General features: G+C 42.8%; 1 protein-coding gene across 3 annotated transcripts in view; it reads right to left on the minus strand.

The window, feature by feature from the left end:
* Positions 1-18,032, minus strand: part of SPTBN5 (spectrin beta, non-erythrocytic 5) — a 404,631-nt gene that overhangs the window by 220,325 nt on the left and 166,274 nt on the right. For all 3 annotated transcript variants that reach the window (XM_077464540.1, XM_077464541.1, XM_077464539.1), the window contains exons 30-31: positions 17,183-17,297; positions 8,040-8,150 (exon numbers count right to left, since the gene is read on the minus strand). In XM_077464540.1, coding sequence (XP_077320666.1) covers positions 8,040-8,150; positions 17,183-17,297 — 226 coding nt within the window. The remainder of the gene's footprint in view (positions 1-8,039; positions 8,151-17,182; positions 17,298-18,032) is intronic.

The following is an 18,032-nucleotide window of genomic DNA, read 5'->3' on the forward strand; positions in this document are numbered from 1 at the left end:
ACCAAATGTCATCTTATGTCTTGTCTCTACTGTTAATCACTTTGTACGCTATATTGTGTTATTACCATTGTAAATCCATTTTATGTGTACCAAGTTACCAACCATATTGGATGACAATATATGAAGTATGCATTTACTACCTGATTTGGTGCCTGTGTTACCCAATGTTGTACAATATCACCAGAATTCAGTGAAAGTAATACCTAATATCAAATAGCACCACTAGTGGGTATTAGGTATTACTTAGGTATTACACAACCTGGTGTGTACTGATCACCTAGAGATTGTTCAGGGGGAACAATCCTGAGAAAGGAAAAGAAGTACAAAGCTGACTTGGAATGCTTCTTCTGTCAGGTGAGTTAAATAATAAGCATCAAGAACAAATGTGGCTACAGAGTACAGGCAGATGTTTTCTTGCCCGTCGCTCCCTGTAAGTATTGCCCAATTAAGCAATGCAAAATGTATGTTCGAAATACAGTTACTCTTAGAACAGATTTCAGTTCAGCTATGGGAGTTACTGTACTTTTTCATTATACCTGATCCTACACTGCCATAGGCTGGTCAAAGTTGGACATCAAGCAAAGAAGGGGGTAGGGGAGAAATCTGCTCATCCTCAACCATGCCAAGGAACCATTATCATGTGCCTCACCCAATGAGCAAACATAGATGAGGATGTTTAAAGATCAAAGCGCCCCGTATCCCCCCTAGATTTTTCCAGTCTTCACCGAAGCCTTGTACCAGACTGCTGGGTTCAGCTGTTAGTGGCTTTATTAAATACTGTACGTCTAACAGTGCCCTAAAGGCAAAAAGTTCTAGCTATAGTTTAAACGAAATGAACATCTAAGTAAGCACTAAATTTGCATTTCTACTAGAATCTATATTTCTGTATTTCTTGCCTATATAGTGTGCCGTAGATATAAAATCATTACATTAATGGTGTTTAAGGTCAGTAAATATAATCTGATTCCACGTTTCAGTTGCTTGTGACCTTCAGGAACCAAAATTAGATTGCAGTGTTTATGGGCCATTTACAGCACATGTTCATCCTCCACAGCGCCTTAAAAATAGTGTTTGCTCTTTCTGGACATGTACACTAGTAAAGCAACTATAGGGGTCTGTGTTACTAGGCAAAAGTCTTAGCGATTTGTAGAAGCGATCGTCAAAGAATTATAGGACTAGATTACTGTTCTTCAGTAGAAGCAATCTTGTTTAATGCCAGAATTATTTAATTTTGGAGGATATTAAAAGAGGAATGGTATGGTAAGACATGGCAGTGGTATAGTTGTACAATTGATTTGACTTTTACCTTATACTATAGTTTGGATAGAGAAGAGAACAGTTAGAAACCTTATTGGGTATTTATTGTTGTCTGTGTCACCACTAAGGAGATTCTTTTGTTCTGTCCTGGTGACCATTCTTACCAGATCTGGAAGAGTCTAATGTTCAAGGTCTGCCAGCATCTAATATCATTCAGGAGAACAGGAGATGTAACATGACATCGCTGTTACTTCTGGTCACTCTGCAAGGGACCCTGAAGACATACAATGTGTAAAGCTTCATGCACACTGCTGCTGGTAAACTCATGTTTTTGTGAATTTGGGCGTTTTTTTTCTGCCCTTAAACTCCTGTTATCCTATCCTAGCAGTTTATCAGCAATGGAGTTTGCGTGCTGTGTTACGCATGGCAACCAGCCACACCCTGCCTGGCATCTTCTGATCTGCTCTACAAATGGCAGCTGTTACAGCGATTGATAATTCAAAATCTACTAAACGGGAGCCAGAGATTGCAAATCATAGTTACATAGTTATATAGTTAGTCAGGTTTAAAAAAGACACAAGTCTGTCAAGTTCAACCATAAATAATAAATAAAATTAAAAATATCATCATACAATCCCATATGCCCAATCCTATACCCACAGTTGATCTAGAGGAAGGAGAAAAACCCCAGCAAAGCAGGATCCAATTTGCTACAGCAGGGGAAAAAATTCCTTCCTGATCCCAGAGAGGCAATCGGATTTTCCCTGGATCAACTTTACCTATAAATGTTAGTACCCACTTATATTATGTACATTTAGGAAAGAATCCAGGCCTTTCGTAGCCTCCCTGGTGGTATGATTATGTCAGATTTTTGCTCAAAGCGGTACAATTGTTTTGCATAGGAATTTGGCGTTTTATATTGTAGGCCTGTAATTCTTAGCAATAACACACTTAAATCTGTCCAAACAAGAGTCTAGTAGACATCCGGGTATGAAAGTTTCAAACACAAAATCATAAATTATAATATAATAAATAACTATAAATAATTATAAAAAATAATAATATAATAATAATAAAATTAATTTCCCCGTGATTCACTATCACTCAATTCTGCAAGTGTTCTAATTTACTATGACTGTTTTCTAGCTGGTCTAAAACCAATTTGACGTAAAGGGACACTTTTTAGTTACTATGGACAATCTCAAGTTTCCAGTCAGAAAGAATAGTATATATAATATAAAACTGCATTCAGGGCACTGGACAAAGCACTAGGGACAAAAGACATGTGAAATGATTTTATACAGTAATGTAAGCTGTAAGATTACAGTGTACTGTGTGTGTTAAATTTAAACATTTTTTAATTTGCTGCCGGGCTACTCCCACGTGCGTCGCAACACTCGCAGGGAACGGAGCCCGGCACACAGGACATCGGGCGGAGGTCACAGCCCGCAGACACAGCAGGGGGACATCGCAGGACCCTGGGAGCAAGGTAAGTACACTGCACCAGGATCCTGCAATGCAATCCCAAGTGTGGCTTGGGGTTACCGCTAATGGTACTGAAATTTAACCCCGAGCCACACTCGGGAAAACCACCAGGGAAGTTAAAGCAATCTACTGAGCTGGCCAGAACCACCTCCGGAGGGAGTCTATTCCACATTTTCACAGCTCTTACTTTGAAGAAACCTTTCCGTATTTGGAGATGAAATCTCTTTTCCTTTAGGTGTAAAGAGTGTCCCCTTGTCCTCTGTGTTGACCGTAAAGTGAATAACTCAACACCAAAATCACTATATGGACCACTTATATATTTGTACCTGTTGATCATATCCCCCCTTAATCTCCTCTTCTCAAGAGAGAATAAATTCAGTTACTCTAATCTTTCCGCAAATCAAAATGTCGCAGGTGGATACATGATTTTGGGACCCTGATTACACTGGGGAGAAGTATCACAGATATCGAAGGAGAACCGTCTTGATTCATCGTGTAAGCGTTGTTTGACCTGTGTGGTCAAATTCTTGAGGTGAGTGGCCATTTCACCTGTAGGTGTGGAGTAGACCTGTTTTTCTCTTTCAGCTATAAAATCCATGTAAGAAATATTTAGCAGTTGTCTTTTTGGGCACAGCCATCAGTAACAGTCCACCTTGGAATGAATACTTGGAATTTTGAATTATTTTAAGCATGGTGTGCACATCCTTTGACTTTATGTTGATTGGACTTGTTTTCTTTTCTTTTTTTATACAGGATTCCAAACTAATTTTTTGTTTGGGCATGGTTTGATTCCACAAGGGTAATAGAATAACTGCACCATTCATATTATTTTCAAAATATAATAAAGAGTCTGTGAATGACGTAGGGGCTCAATATGATGAGGAACACAGAGTGCAGGAAAATGATGAGTAGACATGATAGGATGAGGTGCACAAAAATGGAGGCTGTGGAGTTAAGATTTTCTCGGACAAGCTATGGCTAAACTGACTGCAATGTATTTATTGTCCTTTACCTTTACTATTGCTAAACCTATACTGCAATGCATAAATGATTCAAAACTTCCTGTTACTGGTTGAAGTTGAAGCAGTAGATATTGTGAGATAGTTGAATCATGATTCCATATTCCCATGGTTCTTTCATATCTATGACCAGATAAAGCCAAACTCTACCAGTCAACATACTTGACTCATACACATTTTCGATTGAATTTTAGTAACATAAAATATAAAGTAACATAAAATATGAAGTGCTGCTTTCACAATATAGCAGGGGTAGGGAACCTTTTTGGCTGAGAGAGCCATGAACGCCACATATTTTAAAATGTAATTCCGCGAGAACCATACAATATGTTTAAAACTAATTTTTTTTTTCATCGATTTATCGACTAATTTCAATTATAACTGTAATATCCACGTCATCTCCCCCACTGTAATATCCACATCTCCCCTACGATTGTCTGCTTGCTTACCACTACACAGGCAGGCAGATCCACGAGCAGTTCAGGCGGGTGATGATGACGTCAGCGCGCCGATCACCTAGGCCGCCGCCGGGTGTACCAAGATGGCTGCAGCTCCTGTGCTAGACCAAAGCTGCGGCCTTTCCTATGGGCTCAATCCATGGATCGGCACACTACGCAATCCACGGATTTAGAGGTGAGAGCCAGATGCAGCCATCAAAAGAGCCACATCTGGCTCGAGAGCCATAGGTTCCCTACCCCTGCAATATAGTAATGTAAAGACAATTTTAATAATTTTAAAGGAATTCTGTGCTAATGTAACATGTAGGCTGCCATTGCTGACCTGTTCTTCTAAAACTGTGAGGTGCCTGTCTACAATGCCCAGAACAAGTACACAAATTGAGAGGTCTGATTTGGCTCCAATTTCACCTGCTTCAACAAGCAACTAGCATTTTTTTTAAAAAGGAACGCAATGGAAGCTTTCATATTTCTTTTACCATACATTTCCTTTAAAGCCCATCTCCAGCCAAAACACATCTTTGGGTCTTGGAAAGGAACAGATTCTTTGACAGGTGTTTTTTTTTTGCAGTCTATGTCCTAGGGACTACAGCTCCTTTAATTTCTGGTCCTGCCACTACAGGCTGCCATAGGTGCAGGAAATTATGTGTTATTATCCTAATGGTGTCAATGATGGCAAAAAACTCAACAGAAGTATTTATTTTCTTTTAAAGTCTATCCAAAGCTGAAAAAATGGTTTGGCTGAAGTTGGTTTTAAATGGTCCTCAGGAAGCACATGTTTTTTTTTATTTGCATAGTTTTAACCTCTGACATTTAACAGATCCTCCTTTCTTTTTTGCAGCTCATTGAGAAACATTTTGCAGCTCATTGAGTAAGTGACCTAATCATAAAAATATAGAAAAACAGGGGACAGGAGGAGAGTGTTGGCATTCATGTCTTCATGTACTGAGTATCAAAAGCTGACTTGGCCCAGTGTGGCTGTTTTTTTGTGTAACAAGTATGCGATTTTCAGTTTAAAAAATGAACACAGTGTCACTATTTATTCTCATAAAATGTAATAGTGGCTTAGCAGGTATTGCCAAGTTAAATAAAACTACTCTATTCCCTGGCAAATCATCTTAATGTAAGATGGCATTTTTGGAGGTTTGGCACATTCAAAGAATGACTATTCTGGACTGGTTTCAATCCCTGGAAAGTACTGAGCCAGAGAATACATTTTATTTTCAATAGACAATACCAGCAGAATAAAATTCAGAATCACATCTAACAATATCAACTACTAACCTGGACTTTACTATGAAGGCTAAAAAGGACTGTGAATTACCAATTAGGGTATCCATGTGAAACAGTGACTCCTGTTAAATGAATGGTTCCAACACTACTGGGGTTATTTAAGGTGTATGAATAGGCAATACCTGTTTTATATTTTTGGATAGTGTAGCTAAGGAATAAACGTTTTTACTGTCCTCTGTGCCTGTGCTAAGTGGTTTTACCCTCTGTATATGTTTTGTTCACTATTGTCACTGAGATAGAAAAAAATGGGAATTCCAAAATTTTAACCAAAGCAAAGCGTATGAGTAGTATTCCAATTAAGAAAAGAACACCCTTCAATTTGTAAAGGTTTCCTCTCAATTTCTACTGTTTCTCACTCTGACAAGTGTTTTCATCCTTGTGTACTCTATGTAAAAGGAAAAAAAAATGTTGCCCATGCATCATAGACTTTAAAGTATTTATAATCAAAATGAAAATTGCAGCTACCAATCATATTACATCTTTTATAGTTTTACAACAGTTCCAACTGTGAAAGATGATTGCCAGGGATGAGCTTAGGGTTCGGTCTTAAAATAAGTTCAGACTGAACCTTGGCTGTTCAGACGTACACCCAAATAACTATCAGTTTGGTGAGAGATAAATGTCATGTATACAACTGGTTTTACTACTGCTATTATATTTGACAGCTTCTTGCTGTCAATGATTGCCGAGGGTTCACTGCTGGGTCCTCAACAACCAGTACCGTCACAGGCACCATTTTCTTACAAATGGTGGGAATCACTTGCCATGTAAGCAAAGGAGCCAGGGATAGTTAAAGAAAAAAAAGTGTGGGGTTTCCCCCATAACCTATACCAAGCCCTTCAGGTTTAAACAGGAGGTCCCCACGCAAAAAATAAAATAAAAAAATAGCGCCCAAAGATTGTCACAAAAACTGAGCCAGGGTTGTGGGGAAGAGGCACTTATCATTAACTTGAGGACAAGGACAACGGGCTCTGCAGGGGGGTTCCCCTTGCAAGCTGCTCAACTCATGTGAAGGTATGTAGCCTGGTATGCTTCAGGAGGTAGGGGAAGCTTATCCCCCACTTTGGTGGCTGAATTTTTTGGAGGGGCATTTTTCTTTTTTGCACGGGGTTCCCCTTTAAAATCCCTACCAGATCTGAAGCAATAGCTATAGAATTAGTGTGGATCTCATGCCTTTTTTTTGTGTTTGTGGGGTGCACTATAAAATTCATACCAGATTAGAAGGGCATGGTATGAACTGGAGGGGAGGGGAAGGGGTGAATGCATCTTTTTTGCTTGCATTGAGGTCCCCTATTAACATCTATATGAGACCCTCCTCTATGATAAGGATCTAGGATAAATAAACAGAATCCCCAGCCACCGTGTTTACAGACAGAAGTAAGCGGCTGAGAACTGTCATTTGGTCTGCAATTGGAACACACCTTATTTTTAAATGTCAGTTTTGCTGTAGTAGGTTGTATTGTATACATTGAGAAGATATGCATTATCACAGGCGGGGTCAGGGCATCTCCTAGCCATGTTATTTAATGGAATTTTGCATTTTTATTTTTCACCTCCAGCATTACTAAAATCACTGCTCCCCACCAAACAGGATTAAAAAAAAAATGTTTGCTTTGGTAAATGTTCCGTAAGGCAGTGCCCAGCCCCCACTCCATTTATTTGATAATCCCTTGCCTAGCAAATAGCCATTACTGTTTGAAACAATTAGTTCAATTAGTTCCCATTGACTTAAACCCAAATGTTCTGCTTATCAATAATTATTTCAAATTGTTTTAAAAACTGAACTGTATAGGGATAATAATTTCCCTATATGAGGGATATGCAATTAGAGGACCTCCAGCTGTTGCAAAACTACAAGTCCCATCATGCCTCTGCCTCCGGGTGTCATGCTTGTGGCTATCAGAGTTTTGCTATGCCTCATGGGACTTGTAGTTCTGCAAACAGCTGGAGGTCCACTAATTGCATATCCCTGCCCTATATTGTTCACCTGAAAAACTAAACCAATAACTCTGGGCAGAATTCTTTAATCAATTAAGCTTAATACAATCTGTATGCTATCTTCGGTTTACTGGCTATAGGACTCATCTGAATACGCACTCCATTTAAACCGTCCCAATAACACAAACAATTTTCATTGATGTGACACATGGAATTTTCTAAGGCACACTTTTCCTCTGAACTTACAATCTGGTGCCCAGAACAAGAGGTGACAATCCGAAACTGTTCAATGACACAAGGAGCTTACAGAGAAATTCAAGCCCGGCGTCTCCATCAAGTTTCATGGTTTTATGCTTAATCAGTCAGCACATTTAACCTCCAGGCAGCCAACCCTTCTCCATTATTCTGCATGTTAAGCGCAATTATCACATGATCTATGCCCCCTGTTGAAATGTCAGCAGACTGGCCTGACCATCAGAGACAGCTGTAGCACATCAGGCATACAAAAGTAGGCAGAGCTGTGTGTAGAGGGGCCAGGGCTGGTATGATAACCATGTATGTTCCCAGACATGCACAGTAATGAATCTCTTACCTGCTGCTCATTCCCAGACAACTCATGTTCCAGGGCCTTGTGTTTACGCAGCTGGGACTGCACTCCGCTAAGGTCTTTGGCAATGTCATCCGGAATGCTTTTGGATTTTTCCTGCCGAGCAATTAGGGGAAAAGAAATGCACATATAACTACTTATCCCATGAGCATACGGTATATATTTGAGACAATTTACAAATACTAAAAGGAAATAAATGATATGGTTCTGCTCAGAACAGCCAAAACGTTTTCAGGTTGCATTTTTACACTGAAGGTTACAAAGCAAAAGCTGGCTTGGCTAGTTACTATGAGCAATACAAGCAATTTTTCTGCCTGTCTGTGCTTATCTGCATGCCCACTGTGAAATAACTATACAATTTACTGTAATATGGAGATTAATCTATCTCACCAAGCCCTTCTCAAAAACAACCGCGAGAACCTGACTATTACAGTTTTTTTTTTAAAAACAGGAGTGCTTTATTGCAAAGATATCACAACAGAATACAAAACAAAATAAGGCATAGGAACAACTCAATCGTACAGACAAGCAGTTACAGATTAGTATGGTAGTTCAGAGTGTCATACAATAGAAGAAGGATATTCGAATACCCCTACAATGAGGCCTAGAACAGATCATCCGTCAACAAACACAATACAGGAGATATACCCAAATAAATAAGCTTAGGTCGTCCCAGTAAGCATCAGTGGAAGGGAGATGGGGAGGGGAGGGGGGGGAAGGAGCAATGGAGGGGGAACACGAGGGGAGGGGGGGGGACCCACCGAGGGGGAGGAGGGGAGAGGACGGGGGGGGGGGAAGCAAACCCCAGGAAACTGAAGGGCAGGCAATCCATGATCCCAACTCCATCCTCATGTGGCTGTCCCGGAGGTCCACGGGAGCCAGATCTTGTCAAACTTCCACGGACAACCCCGATTATGGTACGTTAGCTTGTATAATGGGAGGGCAGCATCAACTGCTCGTTCCCATCGGGCTACACTTGGGGGGCGCTCCGAGAGCCACTTACACAAAATCGCCTTCTTCGCATAGAAGAGGAGATAGGAGGTCAATAGCTTAGAGTAGTATGGCGTGAGTTCATCTGGATGAATGCCCAATAAGGCTAGTGCAGGGGTCCGAGGGACCCCTAACCCCAGCCGGATATTCAAGTGATCAAAAACACCCAACCAGAAGTCCTCCAGCCGCCGACACTCCCAGAACATATGCAGGTACGTTCCAACCTCAGTTCGACATCTGGGGCAATAGGGGTCTCTAGTGGGATATATCCTTGACAAACGCACTGGAGTGAGGTACACCCGATGGAGAAATTTCGTCTGGATGAGTTTATCACTCGCTGATATGGCCAGTTTAGTGCCCCTCTCCAGGCATTCCTCCCAGTCCTCCCTCTCCAGGGCAGGGATATCAGCTTGAAATTTATTCCACAGCAGATTCAGCCTCGCCGGTTCAGCCGGGAAGACCACCCGGTACAGATCCGAGAGAGGTTTTTTAGGGCCCTCCCCCGTGAATAATTCTTCAAGTGGAGTGAATTGTAGGGTCGGGGGTACAGAAAATTGAGCTCTAACAGCATGGCGCAGCTGGAGGTATCTGAAATACATCCAACCAGGCATGGCGTGCGATTCTGCCAGACGAGCAAAAGGGAGCAACCCTCCCGACGACAGGATATCCCCCAGCGTAGTGATTCCGAATCGCACCCAGACCTGCGGATCCGGGATTGACCTAAAGTGCGGCAGGGTTGGGTTATCCCACAGTGGCTGGGCCGGAGACCAGCAGTTCGGTTCCGCAAACCTTCGCCCCGCTACTCGCCAGACCCTGAGCGTCGTCCTCGTCGGGCCGGGGAGTGCCGTGTTTACCGCCACCCCCTGTAAACCAGCCCCTGCAAGTCCGCAAGCGAGCCCACAACAGCCGCCTCCAGTCTCACAGCCCCGTTCGACCTCGACGCCGCAAACCACCACGAAACCGTAACCAGTATAGCCGCCCAGTATTAGGCCCTTAAGTTGGGGAGAGAGAGGCCGCCCACACTCGTTGGAGACTGTAAAACTGACCTAGCCAGCCTGGGGGACGATCCGTTCCATATAAAAGACCCAATGAGCTTATCCGCCTCCCTGAAAAAAGACCCCGGAATCCAGCTAGGACAATTGCGAAAAATATAATTAAATTTAGGGAGGAGTACCATTTTCAGAATATTTATGCGCCCTATGAGATTCAGTGGGAGTCCGGACCAGGATTGGCACCTCTCCCGCAGGGTGCGGAGAAGAGGGAGCACATTTAGAGCATAGTACCGGGCAGGATCCCTAGTCACCGTCACCCCGAGATATCTGAACTCGGTAGCCCTCTGCAGTGGGATACCACCGGCCGGCGCGGGTGCCCGGTCATCCACAGGGAACAAGATTGATTTGGACCAATTTATACAAATTCCTGAAAAGGAACCAAATTCGTTAAAAATCTCGAGAGCCTCCGATAGCGACGGACCCGTATCGTTTAAATAGAGAAGGGCATCGTCGGCGTACAGGGAAATCCATTCTTCCAGGCCCCCCTTCCGAAAACCCCTAATGACCGATGACTCTCTAATGAGGATTGCCAGGGGTTCCAGGGCCAGGGCAAACAACCCCGGCGATAGAGGGCACCCCTGCCGGGTACCCCTCTGAAGAGAGAGGGGTTCCGATAGCCAAGCGTTAGTGCGCACCCTGGCCCTGGGAGCCCTGTAAAGCAATCTAAGCCATCTCGTAAATACAGGGCCGAACCCGAAGCAACCGAGCACCCCCCAGAGGAAGCCCCACTCCACCGAGTCAAATGCCTTCTCGGCATCGAGAGAAGCAATTGCACGGGACCCCGGTGTCTCATGAGCTATAGAGAGGTTAAGGAACAGACGCCTAATGTTGATATCGGTGCCTTTTCCAGGCATAAAACCCGTTTGATCGGCGTGAATCAGGGTCGAAATTACCTAATTCAATCTAGTGGCCAGAATCTTCGCTAACAGCTTGGCGTCCACATTCAAGAGAGAAATTGGACGGTAAGCCCCACAATCCCGAGGGTCCTTGCCCGGTTTTGGAATGAGGACAATGATAGCATCCCCCATAGAGTCCGGGAGGGAGTCCTCCTCTCCAAGCCCATCAAGGAGGCACTTAAATTTAGGAGCCAGCACATCGCTATGTTGGGAGTAAAACTCCGCCGGCAGACCATCAGCGCCCGGAGCCTTGCCCGCTTGAAGGCCTCCAATCGCCAACTGGATCTCCTCCAGCGTAATCGCCCCGTCCAGCATCGTCCTCTGCTCTGCAGACAACACCGGAAAGGAGATGCCCACCAGATAGCCCGTCAGTGCGGCATCTGAGTAACCTCGCCTAGACTGACTATTACAGTTTTTACTCACCAAGCAGACTAAAGTATACTTTCATTAGATAACATATGTTCATACATCGCTCCTATGTTTGAATGAAGGGGCCTCAATACCTGGGTTTATCAAAAGGGGAAGAAAATAAGAGATGATGGCTATTGAAAAGCAGCCAGACTTCCTGACAGTCTTAGGAAAAATTTAACCATGAATCTGATCAGTTACTGTACTTTCCATTTATTTTCTTTGTTCTGGCTTTAAAAGAGAAGTATGGCTTTCCAAAAAAAAAAAAATTATATTCACCTAGGTGGATGCAGCATCAATCTGATGCTGCATCTGTCTCCCGCCAGCTCTGCAATGAGAACTGAGCAATCAAACACTGATGATCACTCAGTCTCCTCCCCCCCCCCCCGTTCTGAGCATGGAGACAGGACCATCAGTCTCAGACTCTCTGCTCTGCCCCCAGCACTCACTGGAGCACTGGCCTGTGTAGGGGGTGGGAGGGGATGGCTATGGCTCTTGCCAGATTTCTGGGAGGCTAAAGCCTAGTACACATGGGCCGAATGTCGGGCGACATTGGCAGGTTCAATAAAAAGTCAACATACGGCCCTTCTGTATGGCAGCTGGTCCGACAGAAGCAGCATGTTGGCCTGCTTCTGTCAGACGAGCATGCTGGAAAACCAATGGCTGAGAGTACTGACCGGAGTGTTCTGGCGGGGAGGCAGAATACAATAGCTTCGCAGTTGAACATCTGATTGTTAGTACAGGGGCTCTGAAGACAGCTGATATTCCGTATTTACACTGCCCATTTTTAAATACAACATACACAGTGGGCCATGCCAGCCTCTAATAGAGGGGCTGGCATAGACTTATATATATGCCTTAACAAACACTTTAACAGTACCCTTCACTGAAAACACCTGAACGCAATCATTTGGAGAGGTGCCTACATACTCAGTCTCAAAAAATGTGAATATAATCAAAAAGTTAATTTATCTCAGTCATTCATTTCAAAAAGTGAAACTCATATATTATATAGATTCATTACACACAGAGTGATATATTTAAAGCAATTCTTTCTTTTAATTTTGATGATTATGGCTTACAGCTAGTAAAAGAACAAAACAAATTCAGTATTTAAAAAAATGTTAATATTGTGAAAAAGTTCAATATTGTAGACTCATGGGGGGTTATTTACGAAAGGTAAATCCACTTTGCACTGCAAGTGCACTTGGAAGTGCAGTCACTCTAAATCTAAAGGGTAGATATGAAATGAGTCAAAGCTCTGCTGATTTTATCATCCAATCATGTGCAAGCTAAAATGCTGTTTTTTACTTTCCTTGCATATCCCCCCTGGATCTACAGTGACTTTACTTCCAGGTGCACTTTCCGTGCACTTGCAGTGCAAAGTAGATTTGCCTTTAGTAAATAAACAGTATGGTGTCACACTTCAAGGAGCTAAATAACTAAAAACACCTGTTAAGGTTTCCTGAGCCTTTAAATGGTCTGGTTCAGTAGGTTACGCAATCATGGGGAAGACTGTTGTCTTCACAGTTTTCCAGAAAACAGTCATTGACACCCTCCACAAGGAGGGTAAGTCCCAAAAGATCTTTGCTAAAGAAGCTGGCTGATCACAGAGTGCTGTATCCAAGCATATTAATGGAAAGTTGACCGGAAGGAAAAAGTGTGGTAGAAAAAGGTGCACAAGCAACAGGGATAATTGCAGCCTTGAGAGGATTATGACGCAAAGGCCATTCAAGAATTTGGTGGAGATTCATAAAGAGTGGCCTGCGGCTGGTGTTGGTGATTCAAGAGCCACCACACACAGATGTATCCTGGACATGGGCTACAACTATGGCATTGCTTGTGTTAAGCCACTCCTAAACCAGAGACAAAGTTTGAAGCGTCTTACCTGGGCTAAGGAAAAAAAAAGACTGGACTGTTGCTCAGTGGTCCTCTTTTTGAAATAAAGTACATTTTGCATTTAATTTGGAAATCAAGATCCTAGAGTCTGGAGGAAGAGAGGAGAGGTACAAAATCCAAGTTGCATGAGGTGTGAAGTTTCCACAGTTAGTGATGATTTGGAGAGCCATGTCATCTGCTGGTGTTGGTCCATTGTATGTTATCAAGTCCAAAGTCAATGCAGCCCTCTACCAGGAAATTTTAGAGCACTTCATGCTTCCCTCTACTGACCAGCTTTATGGAGATGCTGATTTAATTTCCCAGCAGGACTTGGCACCTGCCCACACTGCCAAAAGTACCAATACCTGGTTTAATGATCATGGTATCGCTGTTCTTGATTGGCCAGCAAACTCGCCTGACCTAAACCCCATGGAGAATCTGTGAGGTATTGTCAAGAGGAAGAGGAGAAACACCAGGTCCAACAATGCAGACGAGCTGAACGCCGCTATCAAAGCAACCTGGGCTTCCATAACACCTCAGCAGTCCCAAAGGCTGATCACCTCCATGCCATTGATGCAGTAATTCACACAAAAGGAGCCCTGACCAAGTATTGAATGCATACTATACTGTACATGGACATACTTTTCAGTAAGCCAACATTTCTGTATTAAAAACAGGGCTCGAGTCCTGCGGGAACGCATGGGAACGGCGTTCCCGTACTATTTCCACAACGGGAACGCCGTTCCCATTAGCAGCCGGAGGAGCCTGCTGCTCGTGCGTAGCCCGCCGCTCCTCTGCCGCCCGAGTCAGTGACTGGTTGCTAGGCTAGGGCCGCTCCGCGTCTAGCAACCGGTCACATGACATCGGCCGTACACGCGGGCACGCACTGGAGTCAGTGCGCATGCGCCCTCCAGCGCAGCCAGCGGCAGACACACGCCGCTGGCATACGGACTGTCTCCTCCCTCCCCTCTACCCAGTTCTATCCCGAGCGAGAAGACTAGTAAACCAGGTTAGTCACTCAATACTCTGCAATACTCTGCATTACCCCGCAAATACTCTGCATTACCCCGCCAATACTCTGCATTACCCCTCCACCAATACTCTAAATTACTCTGCCAATACTCTGCATTACTCTGCATTACTCCGCCCATACTCTGCATTACTCCGCCCATACTCTGCATTACTCCGCTCATACTCTGCATTACTCCGCCCATACTCTGCATTACTCCGCCCATACTCTGCATTACTCAGCCCATACTCTGCATTACTCCGCCCATACTCTGCATTACTCCGCCCATACTCTGCATTACTCCGCCAATACTCTGCATTACTCTACCAATACTCTGCATTACTCTACCAATACTCTGCATTACTCTACCAATACTCTGCATTACTCCACCAATACTCCGCCAATACTCTGCATTACTCCACCAATACTCTGCATTACTCTACCAATACTCTGCATTACTCCACCAATACTCCGCCAATACTCTGCATTACTCCGCCAATACTCTGCATTACTCTACCAATACTCTGCATTACTCCACCAATACTCCGCCAATACTCTGCATTACTCCACCAATACTCTGCATTACTCTACCAATACTCTGCATTACTCCACCAATACTCCGCCAATACTCTGCATTACTCCGCCAATACTCTGCATTACTCCACCAATACTCTGCATTACTCTACCAATACTCTGCATTACTCCACCAATACTCTGCATTACTCCACCAATACTCTGCATTACTCCACCAATACTCCGCCAATACTCTGTATTACTCCACCAATACTCTGCATTACTCTACCAATACTCTGCATTACTCTACCAATACTCTGCATTACTCCACCAATACTCTGCCAATACTCTGCATTACTCCACCAATACTCCGCCAATACTCTGCATTACTCCACCAATACTCCGCCAATACTCTGCATTACCCCGCCAATACTCTGCATTACCCAATACTCTGCAATACCCCGCCAATACTCTGCATTACTCCGCCAATACTCTGCATTACTCCAACAATACTCTGCATTACTCCAACAATACTCTGCATTACTCCAACAATACTCCGCCAATACTCTGCATTACTCCACCAATACTCTGCATTACTCCACCAATACTCTGCTATACCCTGCCAATACTCTGCAATACATAACCTGCCGATACTTACTCTGCAATACTTACCCTGCCAAGACTCTGCAATACTTACCCTGCAATGCCCTGCCAATAATCTGCAATACCCAGCAGTAATCTGCCATACCCTGCCAATACTCTGCAATACCTTGCCAATACTTATCCTGCCAATATTCTGCAATACCCTGCCAATACTTACCCTGCCAATACATATTCTGCTAATACCCAGCCATACCCATCCATGCTCAGCCAAAATATTATTGGGGGAGATGACGTGGATATTACAGTAGGGGAGATGTATATTGCAGTGGGGACTATATGGTGGTGACATTTTTCACAGGTTTTTGCAAATTTATTATTTGCTGATCCGAAAAAAGATCCGATCTGTGACTCAGATCCAAGGAATGATCCGATCCATGAGTTTTTTGATCCGTTGCCAATAATCTTGCACGGCAAGGGCAACGTTATTCCAGTTTGTGTGATATTTTCTAATTTGCTGTATTTGAATTTGGAACAGGGTGTATTTGTGTTAGAAATTCCCTGCGAGGGAAAGATCATCACCCATTGTGTTGATTATTCTGTTTGACAAGTTAACTTATTTTGTATTTGTAAACTGGCACTTTACTATATATGTACTGTATTTTCTGTGAAATATATATGCATATGAGCGTACCTTTATTTATTTATTTATTTTTTTGGTGGGGGAGTGGATCTTGGGTGAGAGTTCCCACACTTTTTTCCCCAGCACTTGACCCCTGATTAAAAATTATTAATCTAATTTTCTGTGATACTGAATTTTGGGGTTTTACTAGCTGTAAGTCATAATCATCAAAATTAAAAGAAAGATATTCTTGAAATATATCACTCTGTGTGTAATGAATCAATATAAGATATGAGTTTCACTTTTTGAATTGAATTACTGAGATAAATACATTTTTTGATGATATTCTAATTTTTTTTGTGATGCACCTTTATATGCTCTTACTGTGTGTAGCTCAGTCCAAAATTATTATTTTATTATAGAGCAGGCTGGTGGCCTGAGTTAGCCCTTGTACACACGGTCGGAGATTCCGTCGGAATGTGTCCAATCGGAGCGTTTTGTCGGATATTCCGACTGTGTGGTCTGCATCAGAATGTTTCCGTCGGAATATCCGTCAGACCAACTTTTCCAACTTGCCGGAAATATTTTCAGACAAAATGCTCTGATCAGACATACTCCGATCACGTGTAGAGAATTCCGATTGGACAATGTGCCACGCATGCTCAGATCAAATTCCTACACCAAAGCTATTGGCTACTAGCGTGAACATAGTCCCGTCGTAACGAAATAGCGTCATCACATCGGATTTTCCGACAACTTTGTCTGACCGTGTGTATACAACAGTTTCAGACAAAATCCGTCAGACAAAATCCGACAGACAAAATCCGACGGATATGGTTGTCGGAATCTCCGACCGTGTGTACAAGGGCTTAGACTCTTGAACATTTCAACATAATTCGACTGTTCCTGTCCACCTTTTGCATGTTCTCGCACCTTCCGTTTTCATGTTCCATATAATAAAATAAATGAAAAAATTCAACATGGACCATGAGAACTCAGTATGACCACAAGTGTGCAGACCCTGTATTTCAAGCATTCACAAATGTCTTACCACTTAGCACAAGTTCCAGAGAAATAAAGGAAATTGTCAGTTGGTTTATCTTTGCATCATCTACCTATCATTTTTTGGTGGACTTAAAACCAAGAGTGAAATAATTTACCTCAGCTTGAGTGAGGGCTTCTTTTAGATCCCAGAAACATTTATGAATAGCTTCAGCATCCCTAAGACGTCTTCCTCTCTCTTTGGTGAGCTGCTGAAGATCTTCCCATGAGGCGCTAAAAATGGAGGAAATTCATTAACATCACACAGGTGTAAAAACTGCAGTATCATCTGCCTGGAAAACCTGCAAACACAATTAGCACATTTCTTCTGAAAACAGGTGAAATTATTATAAACAGACTCTAATCTTACATTTTCTTTTAATATTTTAGCAAAATCTACTGAGAATTCATAATGATGTACGGATTTGAAACTTAAACCACCAGTGATTGGTTACCTCCACAAAAGCAAATGTGTAATGCAACACAAGCACATGGCGTTTTTTGAGTCAAGATTTCATTCCTCAAAGCTCAATTTCAAGCAGATATAAAAAGATATAATTTAGTTATTTTTTTCCCACGTAAGCAGTTGAATTTGAGAGTTTGAGAGATCAAAAAGACAAAAAAAACAATCGGTTGTGCTGCAGTTCCCATGTACTAACAAGCAACATGGTGATAGGAAAAGAGAGCAGAATGACAGAGAAAGGAGCTCATTGGTGTACTGCTTCTTCCCTGTCCAGTTACAGGCTGGGGCAAGGACAAGATCTAGTTATGTTACTTAAAAGTACCCTAATTGTAAAGGGAGTTATAACAAACATGGTATACTTACCTGATCCTCTTCTTTTTTGATCCCCCAATGGTGGGAACATTTTTGGTAAATATATGGGGGGGTGTGGGGATAGAAAAAGAGAAAGCAGTAAGGTAAAAAAAAACTTCTGCCATACTTTTCTCATGTGTTATTATTATTATTCA

Source organism: Lithobates pipiens, unplaced genomic scaffold (assembly GCF_037356315.1).
Source record: "Lithobates pipiens isolate NorthernLeopardFrog02 unplaced genomic scaffold, aLitPip1_a1.2 Scaffold_30, whole genome shotgun sequence".
Classification (NCBI taxonomy): domain Eukaryota; kingdom Metazoa; phylum Chordata; class Amphibia; order Anura; family Ranidae; genus Lithobates; species Lithobates pipiens.